Source organism: Talpa europaea, assembly GCF_964194135.1.
Source record: "Talpa europaea genome assembly, chromosome: 3".
In the NCBI taxonomy this organism is placed as follows: domain Eukaryota; kingdom Metazoa; phylum Chordata; class Mammalia; order Eulipotyphla; family Talpidae; genus Talpa; species Talpa europaea.
The window spans coordinates 142,748,610-142,766,229 of NC_140069.1; the positions used below are offsets into that span (position 1 = coordinate 142,748,610).

At 51.1% G+C, this 17,620-nt stretch overlaps 1 protein-coding gene across 1 annotated transcript in view; it reads left to right on the forward strand.

Annotated features, from left to right (window-relative positions):
* TMEM178B (transmembrane protein 178B) overlaps positions 1–3,047 on the forward strand; it is a gene marked incomplete at both ends in the record, with an annotated part of 308,785 nt that extends 305,738 nt beyond the window's left edge. The window contains one exon of the mRNA XM_084230091.1: positions 2,797–3,047. Within this exon, the coding sequence (XP_084086217.1) occupies positions 2,797–3,047 (251 nt within the window). The remainder of the gene's footprint in view (positions 1–2,796) is intronic.
* Between the last annotated feature and the right edge of the window lie 14,573 nt (positions 3,048–17,620).

Below are 17,620 nucleotides of genomic sequence, written 5' to 3' on the forward strand. Positions count from 1 at the left end.
GGACTCTGTCACGTTTGTCAAAGTGCAGCCATTTCAATGGTCAGAACGCGCTGCTGAATGATCACAGTCACATGTCATTCTTTGCCCATTCACTGGAACCTGCCGGGGGCCTGCAGACACCCACTTCTTGCTCAAATAGAAAATAGCATGTGTCGAAACTCAGAACCTTTCAGAACCTTTACTAACGAATTGCACACATGGCTTAAAAGACCATCTTAAGTGAGGCCTGGAAAGCTTTTTCCCTTCTATGTGAATATTGACAAGAATTAGAAACAACAGAAATCTTAAAAGTTCTAAAGATAAGAACTGACAGGAAGTTAACGGAGGAGCGCCCTCTGATTAAGCCATTAACATCACATAACAAATGTGATCAGCAAGTTGGGCCACTGCCAACTAGTGATTAGATCCACAGGGTCCGAGTCTCCTGTGTCTCCTGTGGGGCCTGTGCACCCTGTTCCTGTTCACAAGGAACACCGTTGAAATGGCCACTCAGCACCGCAACTTGGGAAGATCAGACTTCCTTGAGGTGGAGCTTATTGCCCACAATAAATCACCGGACTTAGTCAGGAGGATCGAGAAGCCTCTGACCAGAAGAAATGTCTTCTTTTTCTAAAGTATGCTTTGTAGACACTGTTTGTATGAAGTCCTTGGGTGACCTCGTCACATCCAGAGTTTCCATTTATAAGATGATGACTCAGTTCCCACTTCTAGCTCAGGACTTTCTCGTAGGCTCTAGATTCATGGCTCCAAGTGTCTGGACATCCCAGGGACAGCACATGTTTCAAATGTTTGAAGTCAACATACATGCTCGCACATGCACACACATGCACACTCTCACAAACACACACTTCCTGTCCTAAACCTCAGTTTTAGGAACTGACATCAGGCCTCCAAACGGAAACATACTCGCCCAAGCAGGCCAGCTTGGTTTGTTGGAATTTACGTGATTTGAAACTAGTGTCAAAATGAAGCTGTTTTGAGCTCCTGCTCTCCCAGGCAGGGGCTTCTCCTCTCCTTTTCCCGCAGGCTGCCCCCTTCCTCCTGGCCTGCCTCTGCTTCTGCCCTGCCTGGATCTCTGTCTCCAGGTTCCACCAAGGACCTAATGTTACAGGGCAGGGAGAGGGGCATCCCAGAGCCCCCAAACCTGCCTGCTCTAAATAGGTTCTGCCGTCTGCTGCATCAAGACAAAACATATAAGAGCTTCAGTGGAAAGGAACATTAATACAGTTAGTGTGCAATACAGACGAGACAGAGAATATAGTTTCTAAATCTGGCACCCAGAGTTACCCATCCCCTCGTGAATAAATGTCCAGCCAAACAGGACCAGCCCAGAGCAAGGCCTGAAAGCCTGTCACTAGTCTAAAGCGCCTTCTGGTGGGAAACCATAAAGATGGGTCAAAAACAGACAAGTCTGCGAGGAAAAGAGCAAAATGAAAACCAAGATAAAAGCTGCCATCGTCACCCTCCCCACGGGTCTCACCACATCTGTTCCAGCCAGGCCAGGACCAAGAAGCAAGTGCAGCTTCTTCACATGTCTCTGCTCCAGGTGCCTCCGCTAGGGCTCCTGCTTGCTCCCCATCCTGCTTCCTTCCCCAGTCTCCTCTCCAGCTGCTTCTCCTCCCTGCTCATCCACCCTCCTTTGGGTGGGGCAGGGAACCTGGAACCTCCCCTTTTCCTGGGACCACCCCATAATACAAAAACAACAGTCTCCCAGGCTGGTCAACAAATCATCTAAGGAACTTTGAAAAAGGGAAGACCCTGTCACCTGAGAGATTCTGAAAGTATGGGGTGAGGCCAGGGAGCCCCAGGAACCATCCTAAAATTCCATCTGAAGCCCCCACTGCAGGAGGAACCCAGGGTGTTTTGTCGCTTCCCCAAGTTTGGGGCCCCTGTTTTCCCAAATAATGATGATATGGGTTTGAACACAGTGGCTGTTGCTACACACATGTGCACAAGCGCACACACACGTGTGCACATACATGTGGCGTCTGTGTCCAGTTCACTGCTGAGTCAAGATTGTCAGTTACCTCTAAAAGCTGTCAGTCAGTAAACAACCATTCACTCCTATCCCGCCGAGCCCCCCACTTGCCCTCCCCACCCCCATGACTGAAGCAGGCCCCTCACCTGCACCTCCTCACCTAGTGGCCTCTGGAAGGGCAGATCTACATGAAACCCCCAGAGCACCTGAGCCCTGCAGGCCCAGCCTCTCCCAGCAGCCCCAGCGGCCTTCCCAGACTAGACCCAGTCTTCAGCGGTGAGGAGTCGCATGCGGTGTTTCCCAGAGTCTTTGATTCTGCTGCCTGGCATAGCTGATAGGTGTTCCGCGGAAAACACTTTGGGAAAATGTCTCTGAGGAGAGGGCAAAGGGCTTGGTGAGTCGATTATGGGAAAACCCAACCCTGTATAAGACGTTATATGTAAGACAGGAAGGGAGAGAGTTTCCTCTTTACAGAACTAGCCAACAGGTGTTTTCTGCATCGTGGAAGAAAGATAATAAATTTTCAATGCTTTACAGAAAGGAGCCAGTGGCTCTGCTGCCTCTCTCCGCCCTCCACAACACCCTCGTGAGATCCTTGTTCAGTAATTCCCCTGGCGCTCTAGACTGAGGCGCTGGGACCCCCAGGGCTGCCCGCCGCTCCTTCAGTGCTTCCAGATAGCGATCCTGTTGGCTGCTCCCACCTGACTCATTTTTTCTGCTCAAGAGAATTGAAAATGTAATAACCCTCGCCTCTCTCTCCCCCCCCTCCCTCCTGCCCGCCTCCCTTCCCCTCCCCATGTTTCTTCCTTGTCCTCCAGGAACCTTCTGCATCATTTCACTGTGCACCTGTGTGGCCGGGATCAACTTCGAGCTGTCCCGCTACCCGCGCTACCTGTACGGGCTCCCCGACGACATCAGCCATGGCTACGGATGGTCCATGTTCTGCGCGTGGGGGGGCCTGGGCCTCACACTCATCTCGGGCTTCTTCTGTACCTTGGCCCCTTCTGTCCAACCTGTCCCGAGGACCAACTGCCCTAAATCCAGACCCGAGAATGGGACAGTGTGCTAAAAAACAAACCCACACCTATATATATATAAATATATATATATAATATACATATATAAAACCGAACTCAATCAAGATGATGCCAGTGCCAAGGTAGAGTTGACTGGCTCAGGCACCTGCATCGCGCCCGACTCTGTGTTGCCTCATCGCCGAGATGGGGGATCACCCCCATCCTGTGGCTCTTCCATCACTTCTTAACTCTTGGCTCCATGGTCTCCTGACGACAGAGTGAAGGTCACTGCCGCATCTTGGTCCCCGGCCCTCTCGAGGACAGGGTGGGAGCTGGGCAGGGACGGGGCCAGCGGTCTGAAGGCTCGCGTGGAGGGAAGGTCGTGCCACCTGCTGAGCCCGCCGGAGAGACACCCCCACCGGCCACCTCCCCGGGAAGCGAAGCCCGTAGTGCCTGGAACGTAAGCAAATCCTGGAAGGTCCCCTGCGCTTCCCGGCCCCGCGTCCTCCTGGCCCGCCAGCCACAGGCGAGAGGTGGGAGAGGAAACAGACTGAGGAGGAAGTTTTCTCTTTGCTGCCAACTTTTGGACACAGCCTTAGCGGTGGGATGGGGGTCGGAACGACACGCTGAGGGCAAGTTCCCATCGGGGCAGGACAGAGGACGCGCAGAAGCCCGGTCTCCCCTGCCAGCTGCCTTACACCCAGTGCACCAGGAGGCCGCCCGCCCCGCCGCGCCCCGGGCAGATGCGGGCCTTGGAGCGATGTGTGACGTGTGTGAGTGTGGGTGTGGGTGACGACTTCCGGTGATTTCCTTTCTTTTCTCCTTTTCGCCTTTTAAATAGAAACACTGCATTTTGACCGTTGTCTCTGTCATCGGTGTCGGTTTCATGGCCCAGGATGGGGGCCAGGAGCCCGGGGCGGGACAGCGAGGGGCAGGCCTGGACGGGGTGCCGGCCTGCAGCTGGAGTGTGCGTGCGTGGGGGTCCTCGGTGTGGGGGTTCTCGGAGTTGCTGTTGCATTTTTCTGTTACCTGTAGTACAGCTGAAATCCCCGGCGGGCAGAACCCAGAACAGAACCACAGTGTCAGCGGCCCCTGGGGTTCTGCCGTGGCCGAGCGGGGACGCCGCAGGAGTTAGTCCTCGGCTGTGGAAGGTCGAGACGCAGCCGGGCGCCTCCGCAGCAAGAGAAGGGGGACTCAGCTGAGGAGGGAGAAGGCACGTGCCCTCGGCTGCTGTCCTGCATCTACCAATCAAGACCCTTCCCTCCCCATCGTGGAAGCTGTCCTTTGTCACTGGACATCGGCCCCCTTTTCTGGGGACCACCTCTGTACAGATAGAAGAAAATGGGTCCCATGCAGAGCGCCCCTCCAGGCCCCATGGGCTCGTGTGTATGATATTGTGTAAATTCCCGAGGACTCTACTCCACCCCCCGCCCCCTGGGTCTGCAAGGCCATGAATCCCAGAATAGCCGGCTCGGTGGCTGGCACCCAGAGGTGGCAGAAGTGCGGCCCAGTTGCTCACGCTCCTTGAGCAAACCGGCCGGCGGGCTTGGGCTGCGAGGTCGGCGGGAGCGTGTGCGGCGGCAGCGCAGGAGCAGGGAGCAGTGGGCAGGCTGGCGACGGTCCCCTGTCACCGCAGCCGCCCTGCGGGGTCCGCAGCCTCAGGGGGCCAGGAGAGAATCCCCAGCCATGCCGCTGCGGGTCGGCCACGTTGCTGAGAATTCAATTGCTTCATAAATAAATAGGGTGGGGGATTTTGCCCCCCGCCCAGCAGCCTTCTTCCCCACCCGTGTTCCTTGTTCCATCGACCCGCCTCCCCGCCTGCCATGCAGCCAGCCTCCACCTTCTCGCCTCCAAAGCGCTCACCTTCCCCCACATCCACCGGGCTACAGGTTCTGCCTGTCTCCTCTGCTCCTCCTGGCCCTGTGTGTGCGTGTCATTCACATCCAGATAGAGGCGTGACGTGTGCGAGTGAGCTCGAGTGTGCTCTGTGTGTGTGCCTCTGGTGCATAGCGTGTGTTTGTGTCCGTGTGTACCTGGACGCAGGCCTGGGTGTGCCACGCAGGCTCCCGTGGCCCTGTGCAGCTGCCATGAGGTGCAGGGCAGAGCGGGGCAAGGGCCGTTCGCTTTCTCTTGAGGTTCTGAGCATTGTTTCTGAGGCGAAGGATCTACTCCTTGAGAAGGAAGATAGTTTTCAGGAAAACCCTTTTTTTTCAGTTGTACAGAGAATTTTCTTTGGGGCAGGGAGTGAGATTTCCCCATGGCAGGAAGGGCCTCCGTGGGCTGGAGGAAAAGCCAGAAGTGTCCAGGTTGAGTGGCCCCTGTGTCTTCCAGACATCGTGGGCTCTGCCAGCGGGCAGGTGTAGGTGAACATGGCTGTGCATTTGGGGCAGAGGGCTTATCTGTGACTGCACCCACATTCCAGCCACTTTCCAGTACTGGAAATTTCCAGGAGGGAAGAAATCCTGGCTGGGGCAGGTGGCTGTCAATCACTTAAACTTTGCTCAAATATCTCGATCTGAGGACCCTCCCTCACAGACCTGCTCTCCTGCCTCCCTCATTATCCCATCCTTGCCGGAGCAGGTCATCTCCTCTCCACCTTAAGTCTCTCTGACAGACCTCCAGCACGGCCCAGTGCATCCCTTGGCAACACTGAGACGTTAGGAAGATTCCTGCGAAAGACGAAGCCCGCCCTCTTCAGTCACCGTCCGCACAGCTGGATCATGGCTGCCTGTTCCACAGCGTGCGCGGAGAGGTAAAGGGACACACACACGAGGCCAAACAAAAATGGCCATGTGGCTGGAACGGAAGCCCAGAACAGGTGGCCAGTGCTGGCCAGCGAGAGAGCTGCCCGGTGACCGTGATCCCTCCAGCGGGGGGCTGGGCCCAGGGTAAGACACGCATTCCAGCAGTTTGGGCGGCTCTCCATGGCGAGCTGGCTGGGCAGGGGAGGGGAGGGAGGCGCAGTCTCGACCTCAGGGTTCTTCCAGTCCCACTGCTATTTCCAGACCCAAGTACAGTCCAACCTCCCCACGGGATTTAGGGTCAGCAGCTCCCCTGAGCCCCCAGCCCAGGTCAAGCTCAGATCCCTTACACACGTGTGCCCAAGGCTGTGGCCGAGTAGGCCTTGCAAGCCCCATGCCCGTCTACCTTGAGCAGGGCCCTTCCAGCTCGCCTTCCCGCCCTGCCCTACAAGAGTGGAGGTCCAGGAACAGGGGCGCCTGCCTGAAGCAGTCCCATCTCTTTCTTTCCCCTTTTGGGGAGTTAAGGTTTCTTCTTGTTTCCTTTTCCTCCCCACAGCCACTCCCCTCCTGCAGCCACTTACCAGCTCTCACAGTTCAGGAATTCTCTCTAGAGAGGCTCGTCCGCCCCAGCAGCCCCTCGCTTGCCCATGGTGGTGCAGGTTTCACAAGGAGGCCCGGGGCTCCCTGGCACCAAAAGATAATGCAGTTTAAAATGTGCCTGTTCCCACTTCAAGCCTCCCACAAGCCCCGGCCTTTCAGCTACCACTCCCTTTCCACTTCAGGGACCACAGCGTCACAAGGACTCGACAGCTCCACCAAGTCAGCACGAGGCTTCCATGTCCAAGTGCAGCATCCCTGGCCCAGAGGCCTCTGGTCTATTCTCTTGCTGGGGGTGAGCGGTCCACCCCCACCCAGCAATGCTGGCCTTTCCTTTGATAAAGGAAGAAGCTATTGCAAGACCGAGGCCAGGCCGTACCCCTTCACCTCCACGTTCATGACTTGAGGCCTAAAGGGGAAAGTTCCCGGTGGTGCTGTCCTGATCTAGGGGGAGGAGGTGCTGTTTACGTGACTCTGAATCGGCTGAGCTGAGTCAAATCCAGAATAATGAGATCAAGCGCAGGGACATTTAGAAGCTACTCGGTCTTGCCCCGGCCGCTCCTGAGAATGTCCGTTAACTGACCTCCAGGGGCTGGGCAAGGGGCGGGATGCCTGCTCTCTGCTCGTCTGGGGTTCAGTTCGTGTGGGAAGCTTGGTTCCTACTTCTGATTCAGACAAGCAGCTAAAGTGAAGCTGTTTTTCTGAAGAGGTTCCCCGTGCTCCAGGGACACCCCGTCCCAATGGACACCCCATCCCAATGGACACGTCCAGGGAAATAGGATGAGTCATCACAAGAGGTGAGGTCACCCCGGGTGGAAATAGAAAGAGTCGGTGCACACGGGCCACATGGACTTCTGTGCTGTCTCCGGGTATAAACTGAGGCAGGAGACAGATTTTGAAACGAGTCCACCTGAGTGGATGGACACACAAGATTCTGTGGGCTCCCCAGCCATCAGCCAGGGCCTTCTGCCCTCTTTCCCCTGACACCGCCATGCTGCAAAAGGTTTCTTAAACATGGTTAGTTCTCAGACTGCGTTTTCTCCCTCCAAGTAATATATGCTCGTTGTAGAAAATTAGAAGATATACCCCCAAAGGCTAAAAGATTGTTCATCATGATCACAAGCTCAGGGCTTGCCTGGGGGTTGGCAGGTGGGGCTCGGGGAGCAGTTCATGGCCACAGTGGTCTGCATGAAGGGGACCCTGTGTCTGGGGCAGCAGGACCTCAGACCTCTGAGCCCCCAGAGATGGTGGAGGCCTCCATGCCAGAGTGTAGAGGGCAGGGTGGGTGGGACAGAGCTGAACATGCCTACTTTGGGGTTTTCTTGTATTCTTTCTTGTTTGTGTGCCATCTCCATGTAATCATAGATGGAAGAGCACTGAAGCCAGAGGAACTCACTAATTAAGCTACACAAGCCTAGTGCACTTACTGTAAACTCCACGTCAGCTCCACACACAAACGCTCTGTGTGACTCTGGGCACTGTGTCTTCGCCATACTTGAACTTCCTTATCTACAAGATGAGGATAGTGATAACACTTTACCTCATGGTGTATCAAGGATGACAGAGAAATTGCAAAGTGTTTTTGCAACATGAAGTGTCATATAAATTATGTTCTGTTCAGATTATCCTGCAGCAGTAGGGCGCCCTCTCGAGGGAATATTTCCAACCCTGTGGTCTCGTGGCTCTGCTGAAAGGCCAGTGCAGGGCGTGAGGTCATCTTGGCGTCTGAACGGGACAGGATCTCTCCAACTTAGCATCAGGATTCGATTCTATCCTTCAGGCTCCTCCGAGGCATTGGCTTCTTCATTTACCCTTTCCCAAGCATCCTTCCTATTATCCAAAGCCAGGTCTGCAAAGGTCACACAGTCCTTCCTGATCATTCCCAGAGGGGATGGAAAGAATCTGAGGCAAAAAATTAATGATTAACCAAGGCACTTGGTCAATGCCTTATTATTATTTTTACCATCTTCCTAACCTTTCTAACTGTACATGCCCAAGTGATAGAAGCAGATGAGATTCTGAAACATTTTAATGATCTTTTAAGTTTAAGATGAGAACACATTTCAAGGAACTGGCTCTTCTTCTCTTGTCATGTGGTGAAGCAGGTGGCCTGATGGAAAGCATATGGGATTTTCTAGGAAGTCCTTTAGATGGTGCACCCCTGGGAGATGTCCTGGGTGGGGTCCTGTGTGAGAAAAGCTGCATCCTAGGTTGTAAACAAGAAAAGCATGCATTTCCAGAAGGGTCTCCTCACCTTCTGCTTTGCAGGGGCCCAGATTTCAATGTTAGGGGGAGACTAAGGAAGCCCATGTCATTGTTCCCCACGTAGACAGAGCCCAGCCAGGAGTGAAGCAACTCTCCAGCTCTAGGGGTGTCTTTTCACTAGTGAGGAACAGAACACTGGGTGTAAGCGTGGGGGGTGCATACCTGGCTTCTCAGGACGACACTGACTTCAGCAAAGGCAGCTCCTAGTCTTCGTCCCCAAGAACCGGGCGTTGTTTCTAGGGGGACCCTAGGTCTCTCCCTCCTCCTCTGTCTCCCATTTCTCCCTCTCGCTAGGCCCTGCCTACCCTTCCTTCCTGGGTCACCTGTAGATCCCTTCTAGCCTGAATGTACCCGTGTGTCTGTGCTGTTGTGAATGTGATGATGCCTTTCGCATAACGAGCTCTCACGAACTCACGGTCATACCACCCCCCCCCCATTTCCTCCATGGTGTGGCTGTCTTGCTATTCAAGACTATCTGTAAAAATGTACAAATAAAAGTGGAAACTGAAAATAAGGGGAGGGAACTGAGACAAATGTATTGATGTAGCCCTCAGTTTTCTGAGGACTTATGTGGACTGCCCAAAAATCCCAACCGTAGGTGGGATTTGAAGGGAGGAAAGCCATCGGCACAGGAGGTTTTTTCTGGTTGTTTTTCTGACAGTCACTAGTGTCTGCTTGGTACTCTCTGTTATAAAGGTTTTGGCCTTTCAAGTACAATGTATATTCCAAAATGTACAAGCAAGTCATCAAAGTCTAAAGGGTGAAGGTCATCGCGAAGGTCAACACCAACACCCAATCCAGGGGCCCTTAAGTAGCTTTGTCACTTCTTCGGGACCTTGGGCGAGTCCTGTTACCTCACCATGTCTCTGTGTCCCCTCAGCCAAACAGGGAATGAGGGGTCTTGGGGGCTCCTGGGGTGCCAAGTCTCCTTGGCCATTCTGCTGCTAATCTTAGGGAGGCTTTGCCCCGCTGGTGTGTGCTGACTGCCTGCAGGTACACTCGGCAAGTTTCCCTCTCTGCCGCCCTCACCCACTCTTTCACGCCTCAGAAAGTAACCTCAAGCTCACAGCCTGTCTGCGCTCAGACTCCAAAGTCTTTTATCTACCTTTTCATTCTCAGATGCCTTTTCCCACCCACTTTAATGAGCTCATTTTACTATCGCTTTTTTTTTGTTTTGACTGACAGAGTTTTGTTGCCCTAGAGTGGCAGAAAGACTGTCCGAGAAGAGCATGCCTAGGAATTGCTTTGTGATCTGTGACTCACTCTACAAACATGACATGACATCAGAAGCAGGGAGTCTGGCTAAGTTGTGCTACCAAATAGGAAGGAAGAAAGCTTTGGTGCGTGGTGGGGTAGAGGCAGTGGGAGGCAGAGCTAGGTCGGCAGTGGAGGGAAGATAAAGAATCCTTTTGGAAGGTAAGATGGCAAAATCATGGAGCACCCTCAGCAGGCAGCCGGCAGGAACTCCAGAAGGCAGGGCTCGGCAGGAAGAGGAAAAGAGGTATAGAGGTGGGTGTTCCCATTGCACAGAGTCATCTTGCCCCCAGGGCTGAGAAGATTGCCTCTGGGTTCACAGCCAGCTTGGCCAGTGACCAGCCCTGCCTACTCTCTGGAAACGTCCATCCCAACCTTCCACCTCTCTGATGGTCCACAGTGATCACATCCGGGGCCCCATCAGAAGGCGACTTAGACCAGTTGCTGTCCAGTGGAGAGATCATGCAAGTCACAAATACAACTTGAAATATCCTCATAGTCCCATTTTTAAAAGGTCAAAGAAACAGAAATTAACTATAAACATATTTTAACCCACTATAAAATATTATTTCGACTTGGAACCTAGATAAAAATTACTAAGCTATTTTATGGTCTTTTTTACTTCTAATGAAGTCTTCAGAATCCAATGTGAATTTTACTCTTAGAAATCACCTCAGTTTGGACCAGTCACAGGTCCAGTGGTCAAAGCTCACATGGCTACAGGCTGCTGTGCAGACAGCCAGGATTTCTCTCTTCCTTCGGCTGCAATGGCCTCCCTTTCACCCGTGAATCACTTACTGAGCTCTTCTGGCTGACAGAGGCTGGAGGTTGGTGTTGGCCAAGTAAAAAGCACAGGAGTCATGTCCAGTCTGCCGCCCTGGCCTCTGGAAGGTCTGCATTTACCTGCTGTCAGAACAGACACACAGCTTGTCAAATCCATGTCCCGTGTGCCCCAGAGGGTGTCAGCACTGCCCTGGGGAACAGCCCGGTGGCCTGTGGGAAGTTCTAGAGGTCAAAGCAAGCCATTCTCTTCAACTACAGGAGCTTAACTTTTATCCTGATACCCTTGACCTTAGAACACGGAGAGGGGGCAAACAGTCTTCCTCTTGGTCAAGGATAGTGATCGCCACCACCTTTTGTCCTCTGGTCCAGACCAACCAATTGGAAACTGTTTTCCCTGTGACTTCATTTCCTTCAATGTGTGTCTTCAAGTCAAATGCGATAAGGGTGCATGCTGGGAAGGGCAGTGGCCACAGGCCGACTGGTGTCCTAGGAGGTGGCAGTGACCAAGGCTGTCCCATTGCCTACCTCTGCTCCCCACCCGGAGACCTCCCATCCATTGAAGAAGCCTCTTAGAGTTCAGGAAAAAGACAACTAGTGAAGTCTTAGTTTGGAGAACAGAATAAAATGCAAGCAAGCAACCCCAGGGCATTCTCGAAGCCTTTCAAAAAGCCAGTGTGACAAGGTTTGACTCATTTAAAACTGAACCTTCCGAGCCCTGTGTTAGCCAGTGAAGGAAAATGAGCTGATTTATATATGGTTATTAGGGCCCATCTCCGACAAAATTCTCAAACACCTGGAGTGTTTCTGGCCCACCAGATTATTGCTCAGTCAATATAAATTTATTTACCTTTACTTTCATTTGCGTAGTGCTTTCAGATTGGTCAGACGAGGAGTGGCGTGTCCTGCAGGGTTCCAACACCGCCTCTGCCCTGGGAGGTAGCAATTCCTGTGGTTATTGGTGCTAAAATAAGATTAAATATTATGTTAATTTGTTCTGATACGATGTGAATAAATGTGTTGTTTAATCTTAACAAGAATGCTACATCTTATCAGATCTATTGTACTGTCTGTTCCTTCTCATAATTAATTAATTACAGGAAAGGTGATCCAAACCAGATCTTGCAACTATTGTGCTATTCTGAGAGGTGAATTTAACAGGGAAGTGGGAGGGGGGATGAAAAGGGAAATTGCCAGGTTCCTGTGACTTTGCAAGGACTGAGAAAGCAGAGAGCACTTGGGGACTTCACTGACACTGACTGCATCTTGCAATTTTCTTTTTCAAATTGGCAGATATATTGTATTTCCATCGATTGAAGAAAAAAAGTGTCTGGTAATTAATTAAATGACTTGTTCATGGAAAAAAAATACAAATAAATAATCTGTCAGTTGTGGAATGTAAACTGATTAAACAATTAAATAAAGAAGATCCTGTTGTGTGTTTTAAGCGATTGTGTCTGCTTGGGAGAGAGGGGTAGGCACGGTATTTGATGGAGAGCGGCGTTTCTCCCTCTAGGCTTGTATAGAAAAAACCCAGAAAACTCTCTGGTAGACAGCAAACAACAAACCTGAATCCTGTAGGAAATAGACAGTATTTCAAGCATGCGGGAGTCAAAGGTTTGTGCTTTTAAAACTAAGTGCAAGGGAAAGAAAACATGCAGAGGCATTCAGAAGGAAAGGAAGGAAACCATTGCTCTTTTTCTCTCTTGGGGGCCTGAACTCTTTAAAAAAAAGGCTTTATGAGATGCAGGGCTTCTCGGTCATATTCTAGCACCTCCACCTGTTTCCTCCCTATCAGTGAGGAGAGAGATTTCTCTCCATCTTCATCACCTCTGTCCCTAACTTAGAACCACAGCTCCTTTCCAGCCCTGTGCCTTTTAAAAGTTTCTGGTTCACGCCCCGTAGGGCAGCTGGGAAACACGGGAAGCAGGTGGGAGGCTCGTGTTTTTTTTAATGAGTAGTGTGTGTCAGTCAGCCTCTCTGGTTTTAAGCAAAAAGAAACCGGCTCTGCTTGATAGAAATGGAAAAGTAATTTACTGCAAAAGGCCTGTGTCACCAGAAGCCCACAGAGTAGCAGGAAGAAATGAGCAGCTGGGTAGCCCGAATCTGACCCAGTCCAGTGTGGACCCCGCCGGCGCCACCGCGGGACTCTGGACACACAGCTGGGGAGGCTGCCGCTGCCCGGAGACCCTGTGCAACCACTTCACCAGGATGAACCCCTGGTGCTTCCTTCTTCCAGTTGACAGCTCCAGCCTCGGAATAGCAGGTAAGTGCACCAGCCCAGCGGGCCAGGAAAACAGGCCTGGAGCTGTTAGTGTGCAACCAAGGGGCAGCCAGGGGCCCCAGACTGTTGAGGGGTGCACACTTATAAAGGGAGTTTACTATCCATGTGCATAAGGGCAAAGAAAGCATATGTCTAGTAGGATGGATTTTTAGTAGGATTGGTGTGTAGAGAGAGAAGAAAGGGTTTTCCAATAAAATTCCAAAATTTACTCGATTGTGGGTAAGTGCCCGGCCAGACAGCCTCGGAAGCCCCCAAACTCGCCACAAGTGTAAGGTGCTTTCCTTCGGGAAACCACACGGAAGGGATGCGGCAAGTCCCAGGGAGCTGACACGGACTCAAAATTCTGAATTTACGTCAAGGTAACCACAGCGATCCTTTCTGCCAAGGCCCAGGAGCGGCGCCCCCATGTCTCTCGGTCCCCCTCCCACTTCAAACCCCAGCAGAAAGCCCAGGTGGCTCCTGTGCTGCTGACGTCCCCATGGACACCCTCCTTGGGCTCCAGCAACTTGCTAGAGCAGCTCGGAATTCAGGAAGACAGTTTACTTATTAGATCTCGGCTTTCTTATAAATGGATGTAACCCAGGAACAGCTGGGGGGCCAGACAGAGGGAGCAGCATGGGGAAGGCCCAGAGCCGGAAGCCCCTCTTCCATGCACGCCCCTCTTCCATGCATGCCACTCTCTCATCACCTTCCCAAACTCCGTCCTTTTGGGTTTCTAAGGAGACTTCATGACACAGGCGTGGTTGATTAAATAAAGATTGCTGCCTGACCCTGATCTCGGGGGGCTGGGCAGTGCAGCTGAAAGCCCCACCCCTCTAGCTGGTTGGTTCCCCTGACAACCAGCCCCACTCTTAGGGGCGTTTCCAAAGCCACTGCGATGAGGTAAACTCAGGTGTTGTCGGAAAGGGCTTGTTATGGGTGCCAAGGCGCTCCTTTTGCCTCTACAGAGCCTGAGCCATTTCAGAAACCGAGGACCAGCGGCCAGACATTAGAACGTAAGATGCACCCACTGCTCCTATCGTAGAGGTGATTCCAGGGGTGCTGGCAGCTGTGTGCCGGACATGGGGAGAAGGCCCAAGATGGCTTTCCTTTATGTCACACTATCACAGGTGGAATGTCGGGAAAATCAGGCATGTGAAGGCAATAGAAATAATCAGGAAAACATCTCCTGAGTAAGTGCAGGTCAAAAGCAAGTGCCCTGTAGAACGTGGGAGGAGAAGGTCAACTTGATGATGCGGGAGAGCAGACGTCTACAGGTGTGCAACTCCCTGGTGGCAAATCCCTGGAGGAGGGAGAGGCTGGAAACTCCATCTTCAGGAAAGAGCGAGGTCTTTGAGATTTGGTACCTCCACGGACAAGCAGGTGGAAATAGCTTCTTCCCCAACCGGGGTAGGGTGAGGAGGGTGGGGGGGTGTGCCCACCGCTGTGAGTCCCGGCTGAGCACCCACCATGGGGCGGGGGACCGCCGCTGGCAGCTCTCTGAGGCACACTCCCTGGGTGCCCTGCAGACAGCCTGGGGCGAGCCGTGAAGACATAAAGAGTCTGGTTCTTATTCTTTTCCAAGGAAGCACAACTTTGATTTCTGTGTCTGTGATGAATTATGCAGTCCGCTGGGGTGGTGGGAAAGACATCTATTCCTCCTCACCTCAGCTCCGACGCCTCCAGGCACAAAAATCCCCACAGCAAAACCTGGTTAATAATTGGAGAAAGGCAGCTGTAGAAACTGGGACCAACACACCCGAAAACTCATGGTGGTCTTGGAGGGGCTGCTCTTCCCCAAGCCCCTGGCCCTGAATGCCCACCCAGCTCGTGGCTTCCCATGAGCCCAGGACACTGTGCTGTCTGTCTCCCATGCCCACAGCACCAGCAGATGATGAGTTTCCTTGAGATTCCTCAGGACCTGGGTGATCTCAAAAGGCAGAGGTTCTGATTTGCTCATCTTTGCACCCGGTGATTAGTAGTGAGCAGTAAGTGTGCAAAGTACTTATTGACCCCACCAAACTGAAGTCCCACAATACCTGCTCCAGTTGGGCCTCAATGCTGGTGTTAAATTCTTCAAGTAAGTGTTGGTAGGGGCTTTTAGGACCACTCTCAGATTCTGTGATTTGCTGGAAGGGCTGAAAAAGGACCCAGAAAGGCTGTTATTCTCATAGTTATAATTTATTACACAGAGAAGGTACATATTCAAAGCAGCGGAGGTAGAAGCCTGTGGGGCAGAATTCAGGAGGGCTGAGGCACGAGCTTTGGTTGTCTCCTCCCAGTGCATTTGTGCCCACAGCACTTAATTATCCCAGCTGACTGACAACAGTATTGCCAACCAGGGAAGCTCACCAGTGCCTTAATGTCCAAGTACTGGGGAAGGTCAATCATGTAGGCAGGGAGCACCCCATAGTTGACCTTAGTTTCTTGGCTACCTACCCCCCTCCCGAGGTCAAACTCCACCATAAATCACACTATAGCATAAAGTATCACCTAGCATGGCCCAAGGTAAACCAAGATAGTCTCGTCAGGAAGATAGTCCAAGGGCTCAGAGGTTGAGCTTCCAGGAGCTAGTCAAGGGCCAGATCTTTCTGTGGAAGGTGCAGGGTTTGGGCAAACGAGATATGCTGAGTCAACCCTTCACCAAGCACTACACTGCCTGATAAATTAGATCACACAAAAGGTAGTTTCCCCATGTTAAAACTCTTCTCCAGGTTTTCTAGGTCCTTCTCTTTCCTTTTGACCCTCTACAAACAAGCCTGGCCATAGCCTTCTTTGCAGCTCATTTGCTGAAGCTCTTTGTCCAACGTTCTCCTTCTCTGCCTCTGCTCCCCAAGTGTCTCCATGTGCCTTTCACAAGAGCCTGGGGTGGGGGCAGTCATGCAAAGCTCCAGGTCCTTGAGTCTAAGCACACCTGGACTTGAATCTTTCTACAGACAAGTTGTGTCACAAGGCCTCCTGATCCTGGGTCCTTGTAAAATGGGAATTCCCACGTGCGTGTCCCCGACTATGTTAGAAAATCAAGGTTAACACATGCTGATGACGAGCGCACCCCCAGCCCAGAATTGTTACTCACCTGTCAGCCTCCCTCACCTCTGCACAGTTTGTCCACTCTCATTATTAAACAGGTTCTAGATCTTCCCCCTCAAAGACAGCTTCCTAAACTTAAATTTGCCCAACATTAGTTACTCTGCTCATGACCACACCCAAAGTTCAAGGATGCACTAACCATGTAAAGGCAAAGTCACATTTGTCTCTCACCATTGACACATCCTGACTAAGCATACAGCTGTGTCATCAAATCATGCTTTGCAGTATTTTTAATTAGGCAGAGGAGAATATCTGGGGTAGAAAATACTCTTTCCCTTTGCAGAGCTCTTTTCTTCCTAGGAGGAGAGAACACTATAAAGTCTTGCCCCCCAATTGTGGTCCTGGCACCAGCAGCATCAACATGACCTGGGGTGCTGGTAGAAATGCTCTAATCTCAGATCCACTGAGTTGAAACCTGCATTTTAATGCCATCTTGGGTGATTTGTATGCATGGTCTAGAACATTCACTTGCCGAGCTACTGGGTTTGAAGATTTGTTTCAACACTGCTGCTAATCATTTAATTTAGGATAAAGATCCTGGTAGATTTCAAAGGATTTCATGTACTTGGAGATCCCAAATCACCTCAGTGTTTTAAAGGCCCGGGACATCCAGGCCTCTTTAAAATATCACACGTAGTCATCAGTTGTCTTTTGAGGGTCTTGTTCATAAGGAGAGTTCTCTCTGCTTGAGAAGAAAAAGGAAAGAGCTCAAAAGATATAAAACTAAGGATTCAATCAAGTCAAAGATGTTTTCCTTATTCCATGCATCTTTCCCCTCCAGCAGACATTTTGGAGTTGGTTTCCTTGGTCCTACCAACATCTCCTCATTCCATGGATGTTTACCACCATAATTGGTGGTTTTCACAACCTGAAAAATGTGCAGAAATTGTGGGCCTTAAAACATAATTATCTCTGAGGTGCATAGATTAGAGAGGTAATGGGTTGGGACACCAAAGAAAATCAACTTTGATTATATCTACAAGGTGAGTGCAAGAATCCCCAAAAGGTACTGCTTTAGAATATAAAACGATGTCTATGCAAAGCAGTTCTCATTAATTCTGAATCAAATGATCATAAAAACAAATGGCCTTCAGAAAGTACCCCAGTTCTCCAAGTTTGGATTTTGGTTTCTAAGCTCTAGAGGGTCTGCTTTTTAATATAACTTTCAAATGTTGAAGGATTGAGTTTCATCTCCACTAAAATTAGGAGTAAGCAAAAATAAAATCTATCCGTAGCTATTCTGAAGACCAAGTGCAGATTCATCTTATTGAATATTGCATATCCTGACATATGCCTTTTCTTCTAGAATAACCCAGTTCCTCTGATACTGACTTTTCTGAAGCTAAAATACACGGTATAAAATAGGGAACATTTTGATATGCCACCTTATCTGTACTAAGGAATTGCACTTTTTTTTTAAAAAAAAAAAAGAGTATTCTTAGCTGTAAAAATTACTTTCATAGGTGAAAACAAGGAAATTGCAAAGGGGAGGGGCCAGGGAGGTAGACGAAGGGAGGAGAAACATCCAGCTGTATCCACCACCCAAGGAAGCTCATCGCCAATAACATTGTGACATATTTTCTTCCTAGCTGTTATTTAATTCATCACAGCAACAGTGCTGGACATGCAGCAGAGT